This window comes from Crocodylus siamensis, chromosome 5, assembly GCF_052110815.1.
Source record: "Crocodylus siamensis isolate JL-2025a chromosome 5, ASM5211081v1, whole genome shotgun sequence".
NCBI classification, from domain to species: domain Eukaryota; kingdom Metazoa; phylum Chordata; order Crocodylia; family Crocodylidae; genus Crocodylus; species Crocodylus siamensis.
In genome coordinates, this window is record NC_143399.1 from 80,135,697 (window position 1) to 80,156,567 (window position 20,871).

The 20,871-nt window shown below is 46.0% G+C and overlaps 1 protein-coding gene across 5 annotated transcripts in view; it reads left to right on the forward strand.

Moving 5' to 3' along the window:
* Window positions 1–20,871, forward strand: part of INVS (inversin) — a 226,767-nt gene that overhangs the window by 201,241 nt on the left and 4,655 nt on the right. For all 5 annotated transcript variants that reach the window (XM_090049450.1, XM_090049448.1, XM_090049445.1 and 2 more), the window contains 2 exons: window positions 8,434–8,666; window positions 9,444–9,524. In XM_090049450.1, coding sequence (XP_089905576.1) covers window positions 8,434–8,666; window positions 9,444–9,524 — 314 coding nt within the window. The remainder of the gene's footprint in view (window positions 1–8,433; window positions 8,667–9,443; window positions 9,525–20,871) is intronic.

Below are 20,871 nucleotides of genomic sequence, written 5' to 3' on the forward strand. Positions count from 1 at the left end.
ATTTTTTTATTGATGATGGTAGAATTTTTAGGTAAGGAATGGGTAAGGATGCTATTGAAATTTTAAAAGAATCAAGGTCTAAAACCTGCTTCCTGAGACAAATTCCAGTTTGGGTAATGATGGTGTCTTCTATCTAAATTCCCTTTGCAGTTTTGATTCAACTACATTATACAACTCTTTGTAATCTAAATCAGTGTCTTAAAATGCTGGCACACTTCATAATGTGTTGATGTAAGGTGAAGTTATTCCTATATAGTCAGTGCTATGTAAAGTACACTGAGATGAGAAATACTGGTACTTAAAGAACTTAATAGATGGAGAAAAAGAAATGTGCTTCCTATCTCTGCAAAACTTATTTATTGGATAGTGGACTTACCCCTTATTGGATCTAGCCCACTTGATATCCATGTCCACTTTGTGTGACAGGTATGCATACCTTTGGACAGGGTTGTCACTTATGGACAGGGGAGGATCCAGCAGGGGATGGGGTGCAGTAGTGTAGGTACACTCCCCTTTAATTCCTGCTTCACCCAAAGTTTAAAACCAGCTGCTTGGCAGTGGCAGCAGCAGCAGCATGTCCATTCAGACATCAGTGAGGGAGTCAGTTGATTTTATGGTTTATTATAATCTCCCAGGTTCCTTCTAAACTCTTCACAGGTGTTAATAACTCTCTCGCCTTTTTACCTGGCCTTGATGTTTCACTAATCAAGTTATTCTTTCTTCTGCAGTTCTGCTGTATGTTAGCTGTTCCTGGTAATGTAACTTCTCTTTCATAGCCCTGAAGACTGTTTTTAATTTTAGCTAAAAACATTAACTTAGGTGAGTATTAACTCAGGTGTGGAGATTACCTTCAGTAAAGCATTGGATGCATTGTTGAGATGATCAAAAAGGCTAGTTTTCCTCTTATGAATCTGAAACAGAGATGTATATTTAATACAGGAGCAAAGAAACATCTTTTGAGTATTTTCCCCAGTTTGTTGTATTTTCATACATAACTAACCACTTGCCCATTAAGAATGATGGGGAGGGGCAAGCAGGGACGGAGCACCACCACCCCATGCCACCCATGCCACATAGGAACTAGGCGGGGGGGAGAGGGTGGGGAGGAAGCTTGCAAGTGACAGTCGCCGCCACCATCCAGTGTCTGGTGCTGCCACCGCTTTGCGTGCAGCTGCGCACACCCCCCACCCCCACTCCTCACCTGGGCCCCCCTTTGCTGCTCCATGTCCAGCTGCACACCAAACCTCCCCCCCACCCCACTGCTGTTCTGCATCTGGGCCTGTGGCCACCCTCGCTGGTCCATGTCCAGCACCACATCCAGAGGTGGACGAATGTGTACTGGGGCCCTGGGCAAACACATTGCATATAGTTATGCATATAGTTTAATGGAAAAATGTAACAGTATGTGCCTGAGTTTTACAACTCCTGTAATCATCAAACTAAAAGGTTACATGCACCTGTCTCACACGGCAAGTTTTGCGGAGCCAGTTTACCATATTTATAGAATCATAGGAAGGGACCTCATGAGGTCATCTGATCTAGCCCCTTGCTCAAGGCAGCATCATTCCCAGCTAAACTATTCCAGTAAGCATCTTTCCAATCTGCTCTTGAAAATTTAAAAAGCCAGCGATTCCATAACTTCTCCAGGTAACCTCTTCCGATGCTTGACTACTCTCCTAGTCATAAAGTTCCTCCTACTGCAGCCTCAGCTACATCACAGTCCAATGGCTGGGGAATTGGCTCTGAGGTTGGACCCAAAAAGTGATAGGCAACAGAAGTGAATCATCATGGCACTCTGTGACTGGTGTCCCCGAAAGCTCTGTCCTTGGCTCTGTTCTCTTTAACATCTTTATTAATGATGTGAACACTGGTGTCAGAAGTGGACTGGCCAAGTTCCCTGATGATGCTGAACTTCAAGGTAGAGCTTCCACATCCAAGGATAGGCTGGTGATACAGGTTTAGGAAGTGGGTGGATATAAACCTGATGTCATTCAATACAGAAAAATGCAAGGTACTCCACTTCAGGAACAAAAAAACCCTCAGCACGCTTATAGGTTCAGCAGTGCTATGCTCATTAGCACCACAGTTGAATGAGACTTGGGGGTCATGCTTGACCACAAGATGAACATGAGCCACCAATGTGATGTTGCAGCTGGTAAAGCAAACAAAACTCTGACTCGCATCCATAGATGCTTCTCAAGTAAATCACAGGATGTCATCCTCCCGCTGTACTCAGCCTTGGTGAGGCTGCAGCTGGAGTACTGTGATCCGCAGTTGGAGCTGGATACAATTCTGGGCTCCACAATTCAAGAGTATGTGGAAAAGCTTGAGAGAGTCCAGAGGAGAGCAATGTGAATGATCAGAGGGCAAGAGAAAAGGCCTTATGAAGAGAAGCTGAGAGCCAGGGGACTCTTCAGCTTGGAAAAGCGCAGGCTCAGGGGAAAGCGATGGGTGGCAGGTGGGGGGAAGTGGGGAAATCTGTGGCTGGGTGGCAGCGTAGGTGCTGGTGCCTGTGCTTGGAGGGGCTGAGCAGCCAGAATCCACTGCCCGGGGAGGAGGGGAAGGAGGGGGAAGCAGCCATGGCCAGGCTGCCCATGGGGCATTGTAGCCCTATCCCAGGGTGGAGGTGCCACAAGCCTCCCCTCCTCTTCTCTCTAGCCCATGCTGGGACCGGAGATGCTCCGCCACCACCTGCATGAATTGGAGCCACCACTCTCCAGTCCAGGCAGGATGGACACAGCTGGGGCCCCCCCAGCAGGGAGCTGCGGGTCAGGATATATAGATTATTCAGATATCATGGAGGACACGTACTTCCCATTATAGCAGGCAGTGATGAACTGGGCAAGGGAGGTCAAAGAGCCTGTGGCTCTGCTTTTTAAGTCAGTCATTCCACAGATGGCTTCAGTGGCTGAGGTTGTGAAGGTATTATCAGGGCTGCACAGGTTTCATGCTCTTAGTCCCTTTTCAGGAAAGCAAAACTGTAAACAGCTGACCTTTGTTCAAGTCATGCTTTTCTTTTCAGTGAATGAAGGTTGGAATCAAAAAAGGCTATCAGAAAGGATGATAGAAGCATTCAGGGTATTAAATCTGAAGAATCATGCTATAGCCTCATGGTCTTAATTTTGCTACCATTGATTTCAGCAGAAGTTTGAGGGGGCATCTATCCTGGTGCCCCTCGCTCCTGACCCACAGTCCCTGGATCTGCCTACACTTGCAACCTGTGATCTCCTGCCCCCACCCTGATACCCCTCACCCCGACCCGAATCCCCCCACCCCCTGTCCCTGCTGGTGCCCCTCACTCCTGACCCACACTCCCCTGGCACTGCCAGTGCCCCCCACCCCCACCTCAGTGCCCCTCACTCCTGGAGAACTGGCAACCCTCCCCTCCCCCCATGCCCTGTTGCAGCTGCAGCCCCTGCTCCCCCTACCCTGACCAATATCTGGAATTTTGCTGTGCTCCGGGGGGGGCGATCAGAGCCAGCAGGAACCACCACATAGGTCTGCGCACCGCCGCAGCTGCAGGTAGGTCCGTGTGTACTCTCCGCTGCCTTCAATCACCCTCCCCCTGCTCCCACCCCCAGACCAAAGGGAAATCCTGGACAACCCACCCAGATGGTGATCAGTGGGCTTAGAAAGAGCAGGGACGTGTCCAGGGAAACCCAGGCGTATGGTAAGCCTATCTTGGTGGCACACGCATACTTGAGCAAAAGCATCATAGAGAGACAGACAGATTATGCCCTTTATTATATTAGAATGTATGATATTGCAAATTAATACCAATTCCAATAAAGTAATTTTTTTTTGCTTCTATCTTAAATTGAATTTAATACAGTGCTAGGCCCCTAGCTTTTAAATAAAAGTTCTAGTTTCCTTGTAATTGGAGAAAAATGTGTGTTGTATTATATGTGATAATGCACCACACCATCTGCACCATCCTTTTCAAAATGCTACATCCACCCATGCTAACTTGCATCTGATTGACTGCAGACCAGTCTATCCAAGTCTTTTTCAATCCTCACCCTGCCCTCTAGTGTCTGCAGCTTCACCCAACTTAGTGTGATCAGCAGGTTTGCTAGGTGCACACTCAGTCCCATTATCCAAATCATTATTAAAGCTGTTGAACAGTACTGAACCCAAGCTGACCCCTGGGAAACCCCACTTGATTCCTCCTTCCTACTAGCCATTGAACCATTGATGACTACTCACTGAGCACAGCAATCCAAAAATGTTATGTATGTCCCACGCACCCATGCACCCAGAGCCACGTAGTCACTCTTGAGCTGCTCAAGGTTGCCACTGGCAGTATCTTTAGTGCCCGTATGGATCACTAACATACTAGTCAGGATAGTATTCAGAAGGCCTTTCTATGACATCTCAGATGCTGGCTTCTGACAGGCAACAGACCTCAGCCAACAGGTCCACTCAGTAGATGGATGCCAGGAAGCACCTCTGACATCACAAACCCTCTCTGCATGGCTGTTCTTGGTAGGCACATGCAACCCATATAAGTGTTTGCCACCTGGGTGATGAGAGCATCTAAGGAGAAAATATTTGAGTTGCTTTGAATTGCCAAGTGGCAAAATGAAGCATAGTAGTGATAAACATTTCTCGAGTTCACCCAACACAGGCATGAGCATGTACTGCAACCAGCCCAAAGTGTAGGCAATTCTGGTAAAATATAGGGGGTAAAAAGGGATGATATACAGTTTATATACAGCAGGCCACAGTCCCTGCAAAGTCAGACTAGAACCTGGGTGGAAGCTTCAGTGGTCAATGACTGTTCCTGGACAGAGCCCACACAAGTCCAGGCAGAGGAAGAGCTGACAATGGCTGATTGTATGCCTTCCTGGGATGAGGCACAGCATGCGTAGCCTCCTGAATTTTCCCTCCATCAGTCAACCCTTTTCCCCTGGCCTGACCCTTCACTGACCTCTCCTGCCATGCCTGGATAGGATAAATTGACAGGTGTTTGGCCTCACGAAGGGGAAAGGATTCTTGGGCATAGAGTCCTTGTCTGATGATCAGGGTTACCACAGGCCCACCCAAGTTTATTCTAGCTGCACCTGATTAACTCTGGACCCACTATCCAGGGCCACAGGCTTCCACTGCAGCAGGACATACCCTGCTTCAAGGCTGTCAGCCCTGGGCCAGGCCATCCCCTCTCTGCCTCAGTCAGTTTAAAGGCAGTCTCTTCTCCTCTGCCTTAACCATCTTTTCCCCAGTTGAGCTCACAGTCTTTCCCCTGCTTTTCACATGCACTGACGTTTCAGGGTCCCACTTCTTCACCTCTTTTCTGTGGCTTCCTCCACCCCTAAGCCACATCCCAGTCCACTGGATTGAGGATCACCTGTCCTAGGCATCAGCTCAACTCAAAACCAAAAGAATACCCTGCTGTGGGTGGCTTCTGCAGGTGCTCACCAGCTCCATCCTCGCTGCCAACACCGACAGCTTCTGTGGGTGCCCCGCCCCACACTCAGGAGGCACAGTCACCCATGTAGTGACCACAAGGTCTCCCCCCATTCTCATTTAAAAATTAGGCAACTGTGGTGTTGATGCCACACAGTCAGATGGGTTGCAAATGGGCTGGAGGGCCACACCCCGAGAGTGGTGATGGATAAGTCATTTGCGCCCTGGAGGGATGTGGGCAGTGGGGTTCCCCAGGGCTCAGTCCTTGGGCCCGCACTGTTCAACATCTTCATTAGCGACTTGGACAAGGGGGTGAAAAGCACCTTGTTCTAATTCACAGATGACACTAAGATGTGGGGAGAAGTGGGCACGCTAGAGGAGTGGGACAGGCTGCAACTAGATCTGGACAGGTTACAGGGGTGGGTGGATGAGAATAGGATGGGATTCAATACTGACAATTGCAGGGTATTGCACCTGGGGAGGAAGAACCAGCAGCATACCTACAAGCTAGAGACTCTCTTCTTGTCAGCACAGAGGCAGAAAAGGCTCTTGGAGTCATTATTGATTCAAAGATGAACATGGGCTGACAGTGTGGGGACACGGTCAGGAAGGCTAACCGCACCTTGTCATGCATCCACAGATGCATCACAAGCAGGTCCAAGGAGGTGATCCTCCCCCTCTATGCAACATTGATCAGGCCCCAGTTGGAGTACTGCGTCCAGTTCTGGGTGCTGCACTTCAGGAGGGATATGGCCAGCATCGAGAGGGTCCAGATGAGGGCCACTCACATGACTGAGGGGCAGCAAGGCAGGCCGTATGAGGAGAGGCTATGGGACCTGAACCTGTTCAGCCTCCACAAGAGAAGGCTGAGAGGGGATCTGGTGACCATCTATAAACTGGCCAAGGGGGACCAGCAGGCAATAGGAGAGTCCCTGTTCCCCTGAGCACTACCGGGGGTAACAAGGAATAACAGCCATAAGTTGATGGAGGGTAGATTCAGGCTAGATATGAGGAGGTGCTACTTCACAGTCAGGGCGGCTAGGATCTGGAACCAACTTCCAAGGGACGTGGTGCTCGCTCCTACCCTGGGGGGAGGTCTTCAAAAGGAGGCTGGATAATCACCTAGCCGGGGTCGTTTGACCCCCCACTACTCTTTCCTGCCCATGCTAGGGGGTCAGTCTTGATGACCTGCTGAAGTCCCTTCCGACCCTACCAACTATTAAACTATGAAAGGGGGAAGGGGGGGACACAGGAGACAGAAAGGAGGGCAGACATAGTGGGGGCAGGCAGCAGGGAGGCAGGCACAGGTATGTGGAGGGGGCTGCAGAGGACAGGTGACATATGGCGTAGGACAAGCAGGGACTCCAAAGACTACAAATTCATTTCTGGTCTTGGTGGAGCACAGCAAATTTCTGTAATGATGTTGCTTCTTTCCTGCATTTTTGTCTTATTTTACCTGAGACCCTGTTTTAAGAGCCAGTATAGCGCAGGCGGCAGCAGCACAAATATGCTGTTACTGTCAAAGGTAGAAAAAAATCTTTTGTGTGTGCATGCTCATCTACTCTCTCCTTGATCTCTCTGTTGGTACCTCTAACAGGGATCCGAAAAAATGGTAGTTACACTGATGATTTATGTGATGTGGAAACAACTGATTTAACTGATTGGCTTAAGGAAAGCTGTCAAAAACCTGTGACTTGCAACGCACAATATTATATACTGTTACAGTAAATAACTTATTGAATATCACTCGCCATTCCCTTGGGCAGATTCATAACAGTTTAGGAGTTAATTATTGGTCTAATCAGTTGGATTCTTTGGAATAAAATACTATACAAGCTACTAACATTGGAAAAAAGGATAAAGGTAGGGTTTTCTTTGCAAGTATCATTAGTCAAATGAAGGGGAAGGACTCTGACGGTCCACAGTTGTCAGCTCACACTCAGAACTTGATCCATGCCAGATCAGGCCAGCAGTGATAGGGCCCAGGGATCGGCTAGGAGAGACCAAATTAAGAGGAAGATGATATGGAGAAAAGCATTTTGGAAGAACAGGAATGGGAGAAAGCAGGAAAAGGAGAGGAAATCTTCAAGAGCATGAAGCACTCTGGCTGTGAAACATCACAGGTCTGATTCAGTGACATTTTACATCCCATGTCCACAGTGATAAATGATGGCACAAGTTGCATGGCAATAAAAAATCAGGCTATAAATCTTCGGTTTCTGTGTGAAGAAAGAAATGCTGTAGGCACGGAGGGCATAGACTCAATTAATGTGTTCTCATCTAGTGTCTTCTGTGTCATGTCATTTACTGCAAATATGCAAGAGGATGCCATAGAAAAGTTTATGCCATTACATTGAATTGTAAATGCCAAGAACATCAGATAGCATTATTGATAATGGCCTTGTGCATATGTTTTTTGTTGTTCTTAACTCCCTAAAAAAAATCTTCAGTAGGGCAAACTGTATTCTAGACCAGTAGTTCTCGACTTATTTATTCTTAGGTCGCGCCTTGATAGGCTTAGGGCCTTCCCTTGGAAAATGCCAGCTCTTTAGTTTTCACTCATTTTCTGACAATAGAAAAATACTAACTAGAGTAGTTCGGGGTTTTTTGCAAAGAATGTAAAAAACAATGTTTTTAACACTCTGGATCCCTATTTGCAATCCCTGGGTTTATCTTGTAAATCAAGTTTGCATACCCAACAGCACTAATATTGTATGGCAGAATCTTTGAAAAGATCTCAAGGCACCCAGGGTGAAAATCATTGTTCAAGATAGATAACTTGCATAATGCTTGTATTTGAGTAATTGTGTGAAATTTATACTTTAGGAATTGTGTGCAACTGGAATTACACTCAGGCCTTATTTTGTCTGCTAAGCAAACATTTCTCAACCCACTGAATTATCACATTAGTGGGAATTTTGTTTTCCCAGTTATTCATGTAATCTACAATGTGAACTGATGCATATAAAATACTGAAGTTAAAGAAGGTCACTTAAGACAAGTGCTCTTCTCTTTGCTTCTTTCCAGTTACCAACTAAGACGGGACTTGTTCCAGCTACTAAGTACTAAGCGACAGTGCAAAGAAGATGAAGACAAATGGAGACAAGAGACAGCTGCCTTTTTCATCCAGGTCGCTTGGAAGAAACAGCTGAACCATAGCCCTCTGAAATTAGTTCCTTCATGTAAAAAACAAAAATCTATAAACAAAAGCAGCTCAACCATAAAAACTAGCAAGCAGTCCATCCTCAAACAAATATATGGTAATTCTATTTTTGTGGCACTTCAGAGTTTGAGACGTTAAGTGGTCATTTGTTGGTGCTTTTCATAATTCTGGGTATTCCTAAATTTTGGAATCTGCTACAGAGCTAATATCTACTAAGTTATGAAGAAGGTTACGCCACTGGAGCTAGAGATACATTTCTATATGCAGCTAAATCCCACATTAGGTTGTTTGGGTATAGGGAAGTTTAGTATTTTTATGCTTTAAAAACGTACTTCCATGGTTTAAAAGTGAACTTGTTACAGGTTTAGCATCATTCAGCTGTTTTGAGACAAGTGAACTTTGTTGAAACAGCTTTGGTTATTTTCTTGTGCTACTTCAACGCTGTAGACAGGTACTGTGAGCCATGCCTCTACAGATGAGTAATTTGAAGAAATGATAGAGAAAGAATGCTTTGCTTGTTAACATGGGAACATCTATGGGAAGGAATGAGGGCAGGGTGTGTTGGGTGTGTGTACTTTAAGAAACAAGCAGATAAATAATTACCAAGCTGGATGTGGTTCACTGTGTAAGTTAGCCTAACCAAGTGGTATTGAAAAATTTAAAGATGTGCTTAAATATGAGTTCTTTTTTATGTAGAAACTACATTTACTCAAATGTTACTTGAAGTTCTGTTTATTAACAGGCTTCTACAGTGCAAATGTGTCATATGCCTCTTTACCAGTAAGCCCTATAAGAATAGACAGCACTGTATGCAAATGAAATGGCCGGTGTCTTTATGAATGTATGAAATTCTGCCTGTATGTGTTTATTAAAGGGTGCTCTCAAGAAGGAAAAATATGCCATCCAGGAAGACTGTCTTCAAAGCAAAAACTTGCTGATATACATCTGATCTCAGGTAAGGTAAAGTTCTTTGTGAACCTATTGATTATATATATGGAAAGGCCTAAATATTATGTATATATGTATTTAATTGCTGTGAACTACTCTTTCTATAGAGAGGTTTCTTCAATTTATATATGTATAAAAATCAAGAAAACTTGCTTAAAATCTTACCTATTTTTAATTGCTGCTAAACTGCTAGGAGTCATGCCTTCCCTTATTCCTTTAGGTCTCTCTTAAGTCATAGTTTACCTTTGATATTAATTTTTTTTGGTGTAAAAAACATTTTACTGATCAGACGAGCAGGAAAAACTTACATGAGGGGAGCATACAGTGAAGGCCAGATATTTGAAATAGCTGTGCACAAAATGGTGTGCAGTTTAGCAGTAGGCATGCCTAATGGCATTTGGAAGGATAAACAACAGATTTCTGCACACGTCTGGGGAATCTGTACACATAAATTAGGCATAAATTATGTGCCTATACACAGGTATCCAGGTTGTAGCCATATTGGTCTAGAGGCAAAAATAATCAAAACTTGTGGAAGAGGCAATATCTTTTATTAGACCAACAAGATAGTTGCAAAGAAATTATTTGATTTATTTGCAAGCTTTCAGGCATACGCACCCTTCACCAGGCATACGAGAGAACAGACATTGTAAAAGATCTCCTATATGGAAATGAAAATTCATACTGCACAGTACCCAAAAGCATGCAAATAAATAACATTTGTTTGCAAATATCTTGTTGGTATAATAAAAGATATCACCTCTTCCATGAGTTTTGATTCCTTGCACATGTGTACACACATTTGAAAACTGAACCTTATTGTCCACACACATTCTGGCTGGCTGATTACGTAAGAACATAAGAGGTGCCATACTGGGCCAGAACAATGGTCCATCTAGCCCAATATCCGGTCTGTGACAGCAGTTGTTTTGGTGGGCTTACACCCACTGCCCTATGCACAACAAATCAGCCTGTTTCTGACAGCAGCATGGAAGGACCTGAAATGTAACCCCCTTCTACTGAAAACTTCATTATTTTCTATTAGGCAGACAAGGTTCTTTGGGTAAATCTGATATCTTTTATTAGACCAACTAAAATACTTGAAAGAATTCTTCTTTGCAAGCTTTCAGGTACCTTCAGGTACCTTCTTCAGGCAAAGGGAGTCTCTACAGTTGTTTTTTACTTATTTTCTATGAGTCTGTGATGCTGCTGTTAGAAATTCATATTTCACAGTACAACTGTGTATGGGAATGTCAGGCTTCTTTACAAAGCCCAAAGAACCTTTTCATTTCTGCATTTACGAGCTGCTGGGTAGAGTAAGGGATGGAGAGGAAATGGCAGTTTCATTGTGCCCCTCTCCTGCCTCCACGAGCCCATGTCACTTCCAGAAGGAGCTAGGACCTTCCGGTCACTTACCAATTTATCATTTGTTTTCCATTACAAAGCAATTGTTTCAAATTTCCAGTTTAGGTTTCGTTATAGTAGAAAGAAGCCATTAGCCCATAACTGCTGCCCAAAAGCTTCAAGACTCAAGGAAAGGGAAAGGAAAATGACACTTTGTTCAAAGAAAACTTACACCCCCAAAATTATAACAGAGTAAAACAGAGAAAAAGTAGAGATAAGATTTGCTCTACTGTTTTCTTCAATTCTGCTAACTCTAGCAGAGAAATAGCAGTACAGAATCTCTTGGCAAGGGACAGAAGTTACACATAAACCAGTGTAAGTGATCAGAAACTTGTTTAAACCTGTAACAGAACATAAGTTCAGTGCACATACGCCAGTTTCAGAATGGCCAAAACTACTTTAAGATAATACTGGTTGAATGTAGCATTGGACTTAACTGATTTGAGTCCAGCTGATTTATGGAACTTCTGTCCCAGACACCCCCCTACACACAGGCACAGACATCCCCATCTCCTCTCCACACAATATACAAGAGCAAGACTTTATTTTGAGCTAGTATGCAATTTCTTATATATACACTATTCAAATGCACATAAATCAAGACAAAAATATTTTTTCAATAAAATGAAAATGTTATAGTAGATTTTTTATTGTTAGTATATGATTTTTTTATCTGTACTTTGTAAAAATGACTTCTGAAAGATTTTATGTGCATGGCTCTTGACTTGATTGGTTTGGTGCTGTTCTCAGGGAGGTCCAGTGCCCCCCAAAACCCCCACTGATTGTTTGAGGGTGTTGGTTCATATTGTTAGAGGGATCACAACCCTCACTATCTGATAGGTCATACCTGTGGCTTGTGGCAGAACTTCTGGGGCCCCAGGGGCAGGCCATGCCTTGTGAAGGTGGGCCCTGGGGAGGGACAGTGTTTCTCAGTTCAGGGGTGGGCATTCTGATGTCTGGGACCATATGATGGGAGCAGGGTATACTGTGAGTAGGGCAAGTTTTGGTGTCAGATGGATGGACCTTTTTATGACATGGACCATGTGACAGTGGAAGACTTCCAGTTCCAAGATGGCAACCCCCCACCCCAAAGGAGTACCTCCAGGGGGCAAGGAGAGAGATTTCCAGTGGCAAAGGTCCTGAGTTAGGGACAGAACTTCCAATCTGAAGATGGCAACCAGGGGGTGGGGCACCTGTCAAGGGGGAGAGCTTAGCAGTTGGACAAGGGGTGTACCCTTGCGGCCCTTGACAGCTCACCAAAACTCATTAAGTGGCCCTTCAGCCAAAGTAATTGCCCACCCCTAGTCTAAAGCCACAAAATGCCCCATCATCTGAAGGAGGGCAGGGAGTCCTGGATCTCCTCTCTATCTGCCATGAAGAGGGCACCTAGCAGCCCCTCAGGAAAAGCTATCAGAACCAGGCTGTTTGCAAGGAGATTGAAACAGAGATGGCAGTTCATGGACTAGCAAGGTGCTAAAGATGCAGTATATGAGAACTCATGACACTAACCCAGTCTCAAGTGCCCTTAATAAGAGGGTCTATGCTAGGGTAGACTCCTCTGAGCCACACATAATTGCTGACTCTGGGGTGGAACCAGAGCCATCCAGCGACAGTGATGACATGGAGCAGGGTTACAAGGAGGCTCTAGCTCAAAATCCAGCCTATAGACAACCCTCCCAGCAGAGACAGGAGGAGCTTGAGGAGTCCCTCTTCCTGCTTTGGACTACCTAGCAGGAGGTGCACCAGCTGTTGAGACAAGACATCGTGGATGGCACCGACCTTGGGGAGGGACAGTATGCCATCATTCCACTTGACCACCCTGTTAGCCTTCTCTTCACACCTAGGGCCCAGATGCCTGGAGGAAATGTCTAGATAGCTGGACACTGAACATGCTGGTGGGTGATTGCATGCTCACACTGAGGTGGTATCATCAACCCCACTGCAAAACAGTTGCAAGCAGCCAGAGTCTTGCTTTGTGCCAGGCTCAAGGCAAGGCTGGAGATTACAAGTGAGAGCAAGGTGAGCTGCTTGAAGGAGATCGCTGCAGTTTTGGAACTGTCCTTCCAACCAGTAAGTGGCTGAGATGGGGACAGGGGCAGATCCAGGGCAGGTGCAGTGGTATAGGTGCACCCTGTCTTTCATTCCTAATCCACTGAACATTTTAAACCATACCTGGCAGTAGCAGCAACCTTCTTATTTAGGCAGCAGCGAGAAAGTCCACCGACACCGCAGCTCATTATAATCTACCTGATTTCTTCTAAACTCTTTATTCCACAGCTGTTAACAACTCCTCCTTTTTAATGGTAGCAATGGTCCACTGATCAAGCTATTCTTTTTTCTGGAAGTTTTGCTGTCTCCCAGTCCCCCCTGTTAAGGTCACTTCTACTTCACTGCCCAGCAAACTGTTTGAACTCTAGCTAGAAACATGAACTTAGGTGAGCCATCCAAGCTGTCTTGTCTCAATATCTGATGCCAGACAGTCCAAAGCAAACTCCAAAGGAACTCCTTAGACTACTCCTGTCCCTCCTGAGGTTGTTTATGGGCTGGGTCTTGGGCCAGAGCCTACTCACAATCCTGCTGCATGTCACCACTGTCACTGGATGGCTGCAGTTCCACTTGGGTGTGGAAACAACTTTCAGTGAAGCATATTGGATGCAGTCTCAAGATGCTCAAGACGACTTGATTTTATTTTAAGAATCTAAGAAAGAAGTACATTTAATTCTAATAACTACAGGACTAAAGAAACAACACTTTAAAATATTTTACCTCATTTGTACAGTTTTTAATACAAAATGTATAATATAGCAAATTAATGCATGCTTCAATAAAGTTATATTTGTTTTTGCTTTGATCTTAAACTGAATAAAATAGCCCTAGACCCCTATCATATTGGCAAAGTTTCAAGGGGGTTTTTTACATGGAAAAAAATGTGTGTCCAATATGTAGTGATGCACTACACCAGAGGTTACCAAACTTTTTCTTATTGCGTACTCCCTTCCAGATTTACCAGCTGCCCAGGTACCCCTACCAACATGCTTTTTATATTTTAACTTCTTAGATGCCAATTATTATTGTAATGAAAATTAAATCTGCCATTACACAATTTGTCCCACATACCCTTGTGATGTCTTGTGTACCCACAGAGGTATGCGTACAATAGTTTGGGAACCCCTACACTACACTGTCTGCACCTCTCTTTTTAAAAATCCTGGATCTGCCCATGGGTGAGGGGCTGGAGGAAAAATACAGTCCTACTCCTCCTGAAGGTCTGCCACCAAAGCTTGTTGTTCCAGGTCCTTAGGACAATCTGCTCCCACCAGTTACAGCTCCAAGTGAAGACTTTCCTCTTTGGCTGCTTTTATTTCTTCCTCATCCAATACGAGAATCTTGGATTGGGGGATCGTAGAGCACAGCTTGAGGGGATGTCTTCTGTGTACCAAGTTCCCAGCTGGCAGACTTCAAAGAGGTTAGAAAGCATGGTCAGATATGTTAAGACACCTCTAGGAGTAGGTGAGGATGCTGCTTGGTCAGGGGCTGAAGGGCAAGGAAACCCTGGTGCAGGCTTGGGGCTGGGATTGACAGTCAGCATTTGGGTGGTCCCAGGCGTGGGACCACGGTGGTTCACCAGCCATTCGGCCTTCTACTTGCTGCTGGAGAAGGAGCCTGAGAGCATGATCCTGGGCTCCCCATGCACCAGCAAATAGCAATGGCATGTTGGAGATCTGATCCCCTCTCAAAATTGTGTCCCCTGCCATGCACACATGGCAAGGCAAGGGGCCCAGTTGTTGGGATTAGGGAACACATCCCATCACATCATTAAGTGAACACATGCCAGCAGCCATACGTCTAAGTGTTTAATGCCATTATCTTGGTATGATTTAGACAAATATTAGTGAGGATCATATAAACAAGAGCCAAGCAGGAGGAAGGAGCTCAAAACCCCTGTGGTCATTGGACCTGCTAAAATTATGCATGCTTCTAAAACCCTAGAAAACAAAGCCATTGCCTTGCAAAACTATTAGGGGTCAAGAAAATTATTAAAGAAAACAGAAATAAAAATGCGTGTATTAGATTCCAGTAAAAATTGCTAGTTGACAGAACTCTCAAATCAGGAATATATCTGACAGCAGAGCTACTTCTGAATTTGCACTGTAATTGTAAGTGAGCTTCTACCTCAGCAGAAACAAACAGGCTTTTCCTTACACTATTTAAGATACCACATCTCCTCCTTTTGCGAGTAAGTCCAGGTAGCTATCAAACATGTTTAACTGCCACTTCTGCATACAGTCCTGGAACTAATAAAGATTTTAATACTGAAAGAGTTTCTTTTACAGCTTTGGTTTTCACACCATAAGTTTCTTTACTTTTCTCCCTTCCCCCCCGCTTTCTCCTCCCTCTCCCTATTTTTGAAGTATAAGGGTTTTCTTTTCCAGGTGGCCTTTACCTTTCATAACTTGGTGATGAATAGGACAGTGATAAGAATTTTGCTCAGATGCTTTAAAACAGTACCCACTTTCATTCACTTAATAGGAGCTTAGAGAACTTTACCTGTGTCTTAAAGAAAATTATGTTTTTCTTATGACTCCCTTTGTGCATGACAACATTAAGTTTATTGGAAAAGTTCAGACCTGTCAGTGGCTAATGCCAGATGCAGTATTTCTGACGTAGGTCTCTGGAGTAGGTCAGAGTGACTCTCACATTTGAGTCTTCTCTCATGAAAGGGTACATCTGGGAAGGTGAAGAATGACTCCCAATACTAACTTTAACATTCACCTGTCTTGTAAAAAAAATCTGTCCAGAGACTGATATTGAACTCATTTAACTTAATGTGTACTGGATGAGTGATTTTTTGGGGTTCACACCAAAGGTAAAAATTTGGGCATCTTCCCAGGAGTAGTGTAACAGTAAGCCCACCCAGGGGCTGCACACAGAAGTGAATACAGCAACTGATGCACAAGAAACGGGGACAGGGAGAAGAAGGAAAAATAGAGGTTGCTGGATTTCTTGAAAAAACCTTCTTCCTGTGAGAAGAGAATGGAGTAGGGTTTGCTCCTGTCACTATGGAGTAGTTTGGAAAAACAATTGTAACTTGAAAGTATTTGTTTAAAATAAGTGGCGTGTCAGTTACATAAATCAGAGGAACTTTCTGCACAGCTTCCCTGCAACCGGACAATACAAATGTACAAAGACCACATTCCAAGTTCAGATATACTTCAGATATAAAAAAGAAATGAGAAGGGGCAGGAGAATTTGGAACTCTATCTGTACACTATGGTGATGTCCAGACAAGCGTGGCCGTGCGGTATGTGGCACTGCAGTCACATCTGCGGCACCACATACTGCACATTCAGATGTTCTCCGCCCTGCAAGGGAGCAGCATGGAGTGTTTTTGGGTTTGTTGGGTTTTTTTACCTCTGGATATCCAGGAGTCAAAAAACCCCACAAAGATTAAAAAAAGGGGAGCGGCACATGTATGGGCAGTGTACACCGCTCAAAAGTGGACCTGTACTGCAGCTGCCAGCCAGGCTCCGTGCAGCAGAATCACTGCTGCAGCAGCCCCAGGAGGCCCCCAGGATCCCAGGTAAGGCTGTTGGGGCTACTAGCCCCAGCTTCCCCCTACCCTATCTGGGGTAATATGTCACATGCCAGGGGGTGTGTGGTATGGGCGTTCCCTGGGCACAACTAGTGGCAGTGCAAGGTGTGCTGCAACTAGTTGACCCCGAGGAACCAAACATCCACACTATGTGTGGATGCAACCTAGGGTTCTTTTCGTAGGGAGTTCAAATCTGAGTGGATGTGCTTAGCAAATATCTGGGACTCCCACACAAACCTCAGGAGAAGTTTGCTTTTTTTTCAGAACAGTGCTAAGCCCCCCACAAAGCTAACAAAGGGCTGCAAAGACACAGGTAGTTTTGATTAGTTCATGATAGAACAAAATAGCTACTGAACTAAAATGATGTTATTCTTTAGGTCAGGGTCAGGTTTGTGAAGAAAATAGTCAAATAGCGTGTATATAGGACAGAAAGTTCCTTTGCAGATCCAGATACACAAAGCTGCATGATGTTTAGCTTGGCTTCTCCCATTATTGCTTATTTTTGTCATTTAAAATTTAAACAAGTTTCTCTGAGTCAGGCACAAGGTCTTTCTACATCTTCAGTGAGCATGGGTGACTGGTGCCTCCTGAGTCAGGGGGGGACTTGCACTCCAGGCGGGCAGTTAGCAACTGCGGGGGGCCTCCGCAGCCAGTTGCGCTGACTGGGGGGTGGGGAGGTCCCCCTGTAGCCAGTCATGCCAACCCAGAAGTGCCAGCAGCGTGCCCAGAAGGCCCAGGGGCACTTCGCCTGGCACTCCCACTCCCTGGCCAGCACTCTCAGCGGGAACACCAGTGCTTCTGCCTGCCCCCCCGCCCATCACCTAAGCAGGTAATGTTGGCCGTCAGGGTGCACCACTGCTCCCAGGGGCTGCACGTGCAACCCTGTGCACCCCCTATGCATCACCACTGTCTGTGAGCATATTTTTGCACCTCTCACAAGCATAGAGTAGGGCTGGAAGGGATCTCTAGTGGTCACCTAATCCAAGCCCCAGCCCAAGGCAGGATCATCCCTATTGAAACCATTCCATACAAATCCATGGTTAACCTATTCCTAAAACTGTGACACTAACCCTGTCTCACAGCCTGCCACCTAGCTGCTTTTTTTTTTTTTTTTTTTTTTTTTTAAAGACAAAAATAGGTGGTGGGAAGGGAATACAAAACAGAATGTCTTGCTGCTCCAGAGCAATTTGCATTCAACCTCCCAGAAGTTTAGGTGACCACTGATAATTCTACAAGACTTTAGGAGGTATCGAACCCCTCTTCAGTAATCCCTCAAATCCATCTTTTCAGTAATTGCCTAGAGCAGGGGGTTTCTATCCCTGGGCCACAGCCCAGTGCAGGTCTGCAGCACGGTTAGCTGCTGGACCGGAAGTGGCTGTAGACTGGCAAGCCGCAGCCCCCCCAGAGCTGGTCGGAGAAGCTGTGGCTCCTGCAGGGCCCGCAGCAGCGCAGGGTTTGGCCCACCCACCCCACTGCCCAGGGGTGGGGGTATCCTTACCTGTCTGCCGGCTGGAAATTCTGTTAACTGTGACTGCTGGGCCACGGTTTGCTGGGCTGTGGCCACTTCCAGGCCGCAGTTTGTTGGGTTATGGCATAAAAACTTCAGGAACCCCTGGCCTAGAGTCTCTGAAGATAAGGCTACTAGTAAGCCTTGTGATGCTGCTAACAAAACCAAGCTCTTTCCCACTCTACATGCTCCACACCCAGTATACGCAGGGGTGGCCTCAGCTGCCACTTGAGACAGATCCTCAGAGCAGAGGTGCTTGCCCCTGGGAGCACTCTCAGCAACTCTGTTCTGGGTTTGGACCATGTGGAGCAGAAGGGGGCAGGCAGAAGTCATTTTTCAGTGGTAGCCTCAAAACTAGCAGAGTGAAGGCAAGCAGACCCAGAAATTCTTCTGAATATGTCACCCACCTGAACCACTGAAGTGAACACGGCTGTCTGACCAGCATGAAACAGCACCTCGGATGCAGGTTGTTGATGCTTGAGCAGTCAGGAAGAAAGTTTTGCTTCCCCGAGAGCAGGGATCAGCAACCTATGGCCAATAACGTGGGCAGATTTTGAAAAGCACGGGGAAGAAGGGTGCAAACAGTGTGTGTGGTACATTATCACATATGACATAACGGATAGTTTTTTCCAGTTAGCGAGAAACTAAATAATTTACTAATATGCGAGGGATGTAGTGCTATACAAAAATATCTATTGGAATGTGCTCCAATTTGCTACATTATATATAGTTTAAAAAAAACCACAAATAAGAGACGCAAAAAGGTAAAAAGATATTGCGTCGTTAGTCCTGTAGTCATTATAGTTAAATGCATCTCTTATTCAGATCCATAATACAAGCTTAGCGCTCTTGACTGTTCAATACTTCACTGTCAGCCATTTCTAAACTTGAATGGTTCCCCTGCTTTACTTGTGGCAGGTTAGGGTGTAATGTCTTGTGTTGTGTTAGGGTTGATGGTAGTTTTACAATGAGTTCAGATGATGGATTTGTATAGGATGGTTTGGATAGGAATGATCCTGCCTCAGGCAGGGGGTTGGACTAGATGACCTCTCAAGGTCACTTCTAGCCCTTCCTTTCTAGGTTTCCATGGACATCTGTACTAGGGCTGTGTGAAATGGCTGTGTTTCAATTCAGTTTCGGATGCAGTCATTTCGGAGGACAGTGATTTGTTTCTGTGTTTCGGATCACCGTCCTGTTTTATTTCAGCCAAATCTGTTTCAAATGGGCTGCAAGAGAAGGGAAGCTTTACACCGCCCCATCCAGCCGGGTGGGGCTTGGGGCCATGGGTGGCTCATCCGGGGGAGGGCCACTGCCCTCCATGCAGGTGAGGAGACCTCCAGCGCGGATCTCTGCTCCCTGTGGAGCCAGGTTATGCAGCAGGGCAGTGCTTGTCCCTGCCACGTGACCTGGCTCCAAAGGGAGCAGAGATCTGGGGCTGCACAGGGCAGGCAGTGGCAGAGACGAGACCACGGTGTGGATCTCTGCCCCTGCGGAGCCAGGTCGCACAGCAGGACAATGCTCATCCCTGCCGCCGTCTCCTCGCCGCCAAGGAGGGAGCAGAGATCGGCGCCAGGGTCTCTTTACCACTGCTGCCCGGCCCATGCAGCCCTGGATCTCTGCTCCCTGCAGGGCCAGGTTGCACGGCAGAGCAGGATTCATCCCTGCCAGGGTCTCCTCACTGCCGAGGAGGTAGCAGAGATCTGCACCAGGGTCTCCTCCCCGCCACTGCTCACCCCATGCAGCTCCAGATCTTTGCTCCCTGTGGAGTCAGGTCATGTGGCAGGGACCAGACTGGACTGGACTGGACCAGCACTGCCTTGCCCTGCCCCACAGCCTGGCTCAGCAGGGAGCAGAGATCCACGCAGGCAGGGCTCTTTGTCGCTACTGCCCGCCTCATGCAGCCCTGGTGCAGATATCTGCGCCCTGCAGAGTGGAGTCATGCAGCAGGGCAGCAGCGTAGGTTGTTCCCTGCAAGCCCGGCTCCAAAACTCCACAATTTTCCAGAACTTTTTGGATGCCTCATTTTGTTTTGGAGATACCTACTATGAAAATATGTTTCTGAGCCTTCCATTTCAATTTGGATTTGACATTTCAGGCGCGAAAATGGCCTGAAACACCTCCAAAACGAAACGGCTGCTGAAATTTTGCACAGCCCTAATGTACACACGACAGCACATAGCAGAGCAAACTCTATGGATCCAGTCTGCTGCGAGTCTGCTGAAGCATGCCAATTAGCTTACTCCAGCAGCCTCTGCATCGCATATATTTAGCATCCCTGTTTCAAAATGGCAGCGAGGGTGCTTTAACTAAAGTTTGGCAAACGAGCTTTAGTTAAAGTGCCCCCACCGCCATTTTGAAGCATCAGACATTGAATATATGTGATCCTGCAGGTGTTTTAATTAGAGTGGTTCTCAGCACCACCCTAATTAAAGTGTGCCCCCTCCACCCCAGAGCATGTGTATAGATGCCCTATATTATCACACCTGAGTTAAGGGTTTTAGCTAGAAGTAAAAACAGTCTGAAGGGCTGTGAAATAAGAGAGGCACATTACCTAGAATGGCAAAAGAAAGCAAAATTGCAGAATAAAGGATAAATTATTTAGTGGAACATCAAGCCCATTAAAAAGGAGAAGGTCATTAACATTTTAGGAGATTAGCCTGAATCAGGGGGTTGACAATGCGCCATGAAGTCAATTGAGTCTCAGCACTGCCTGAATAGAAACGCTGCTCCCCCTCCCAGGTTGCTGGTTTTAAAGTTTGACTGAAGCAAGAATCAAAGAAGGGGAGGGGAGGGGAGGAAGCTGCACCTCTGTACCCCGCCACCTCACCCCCAGATCTGCCCTTGCCAGGG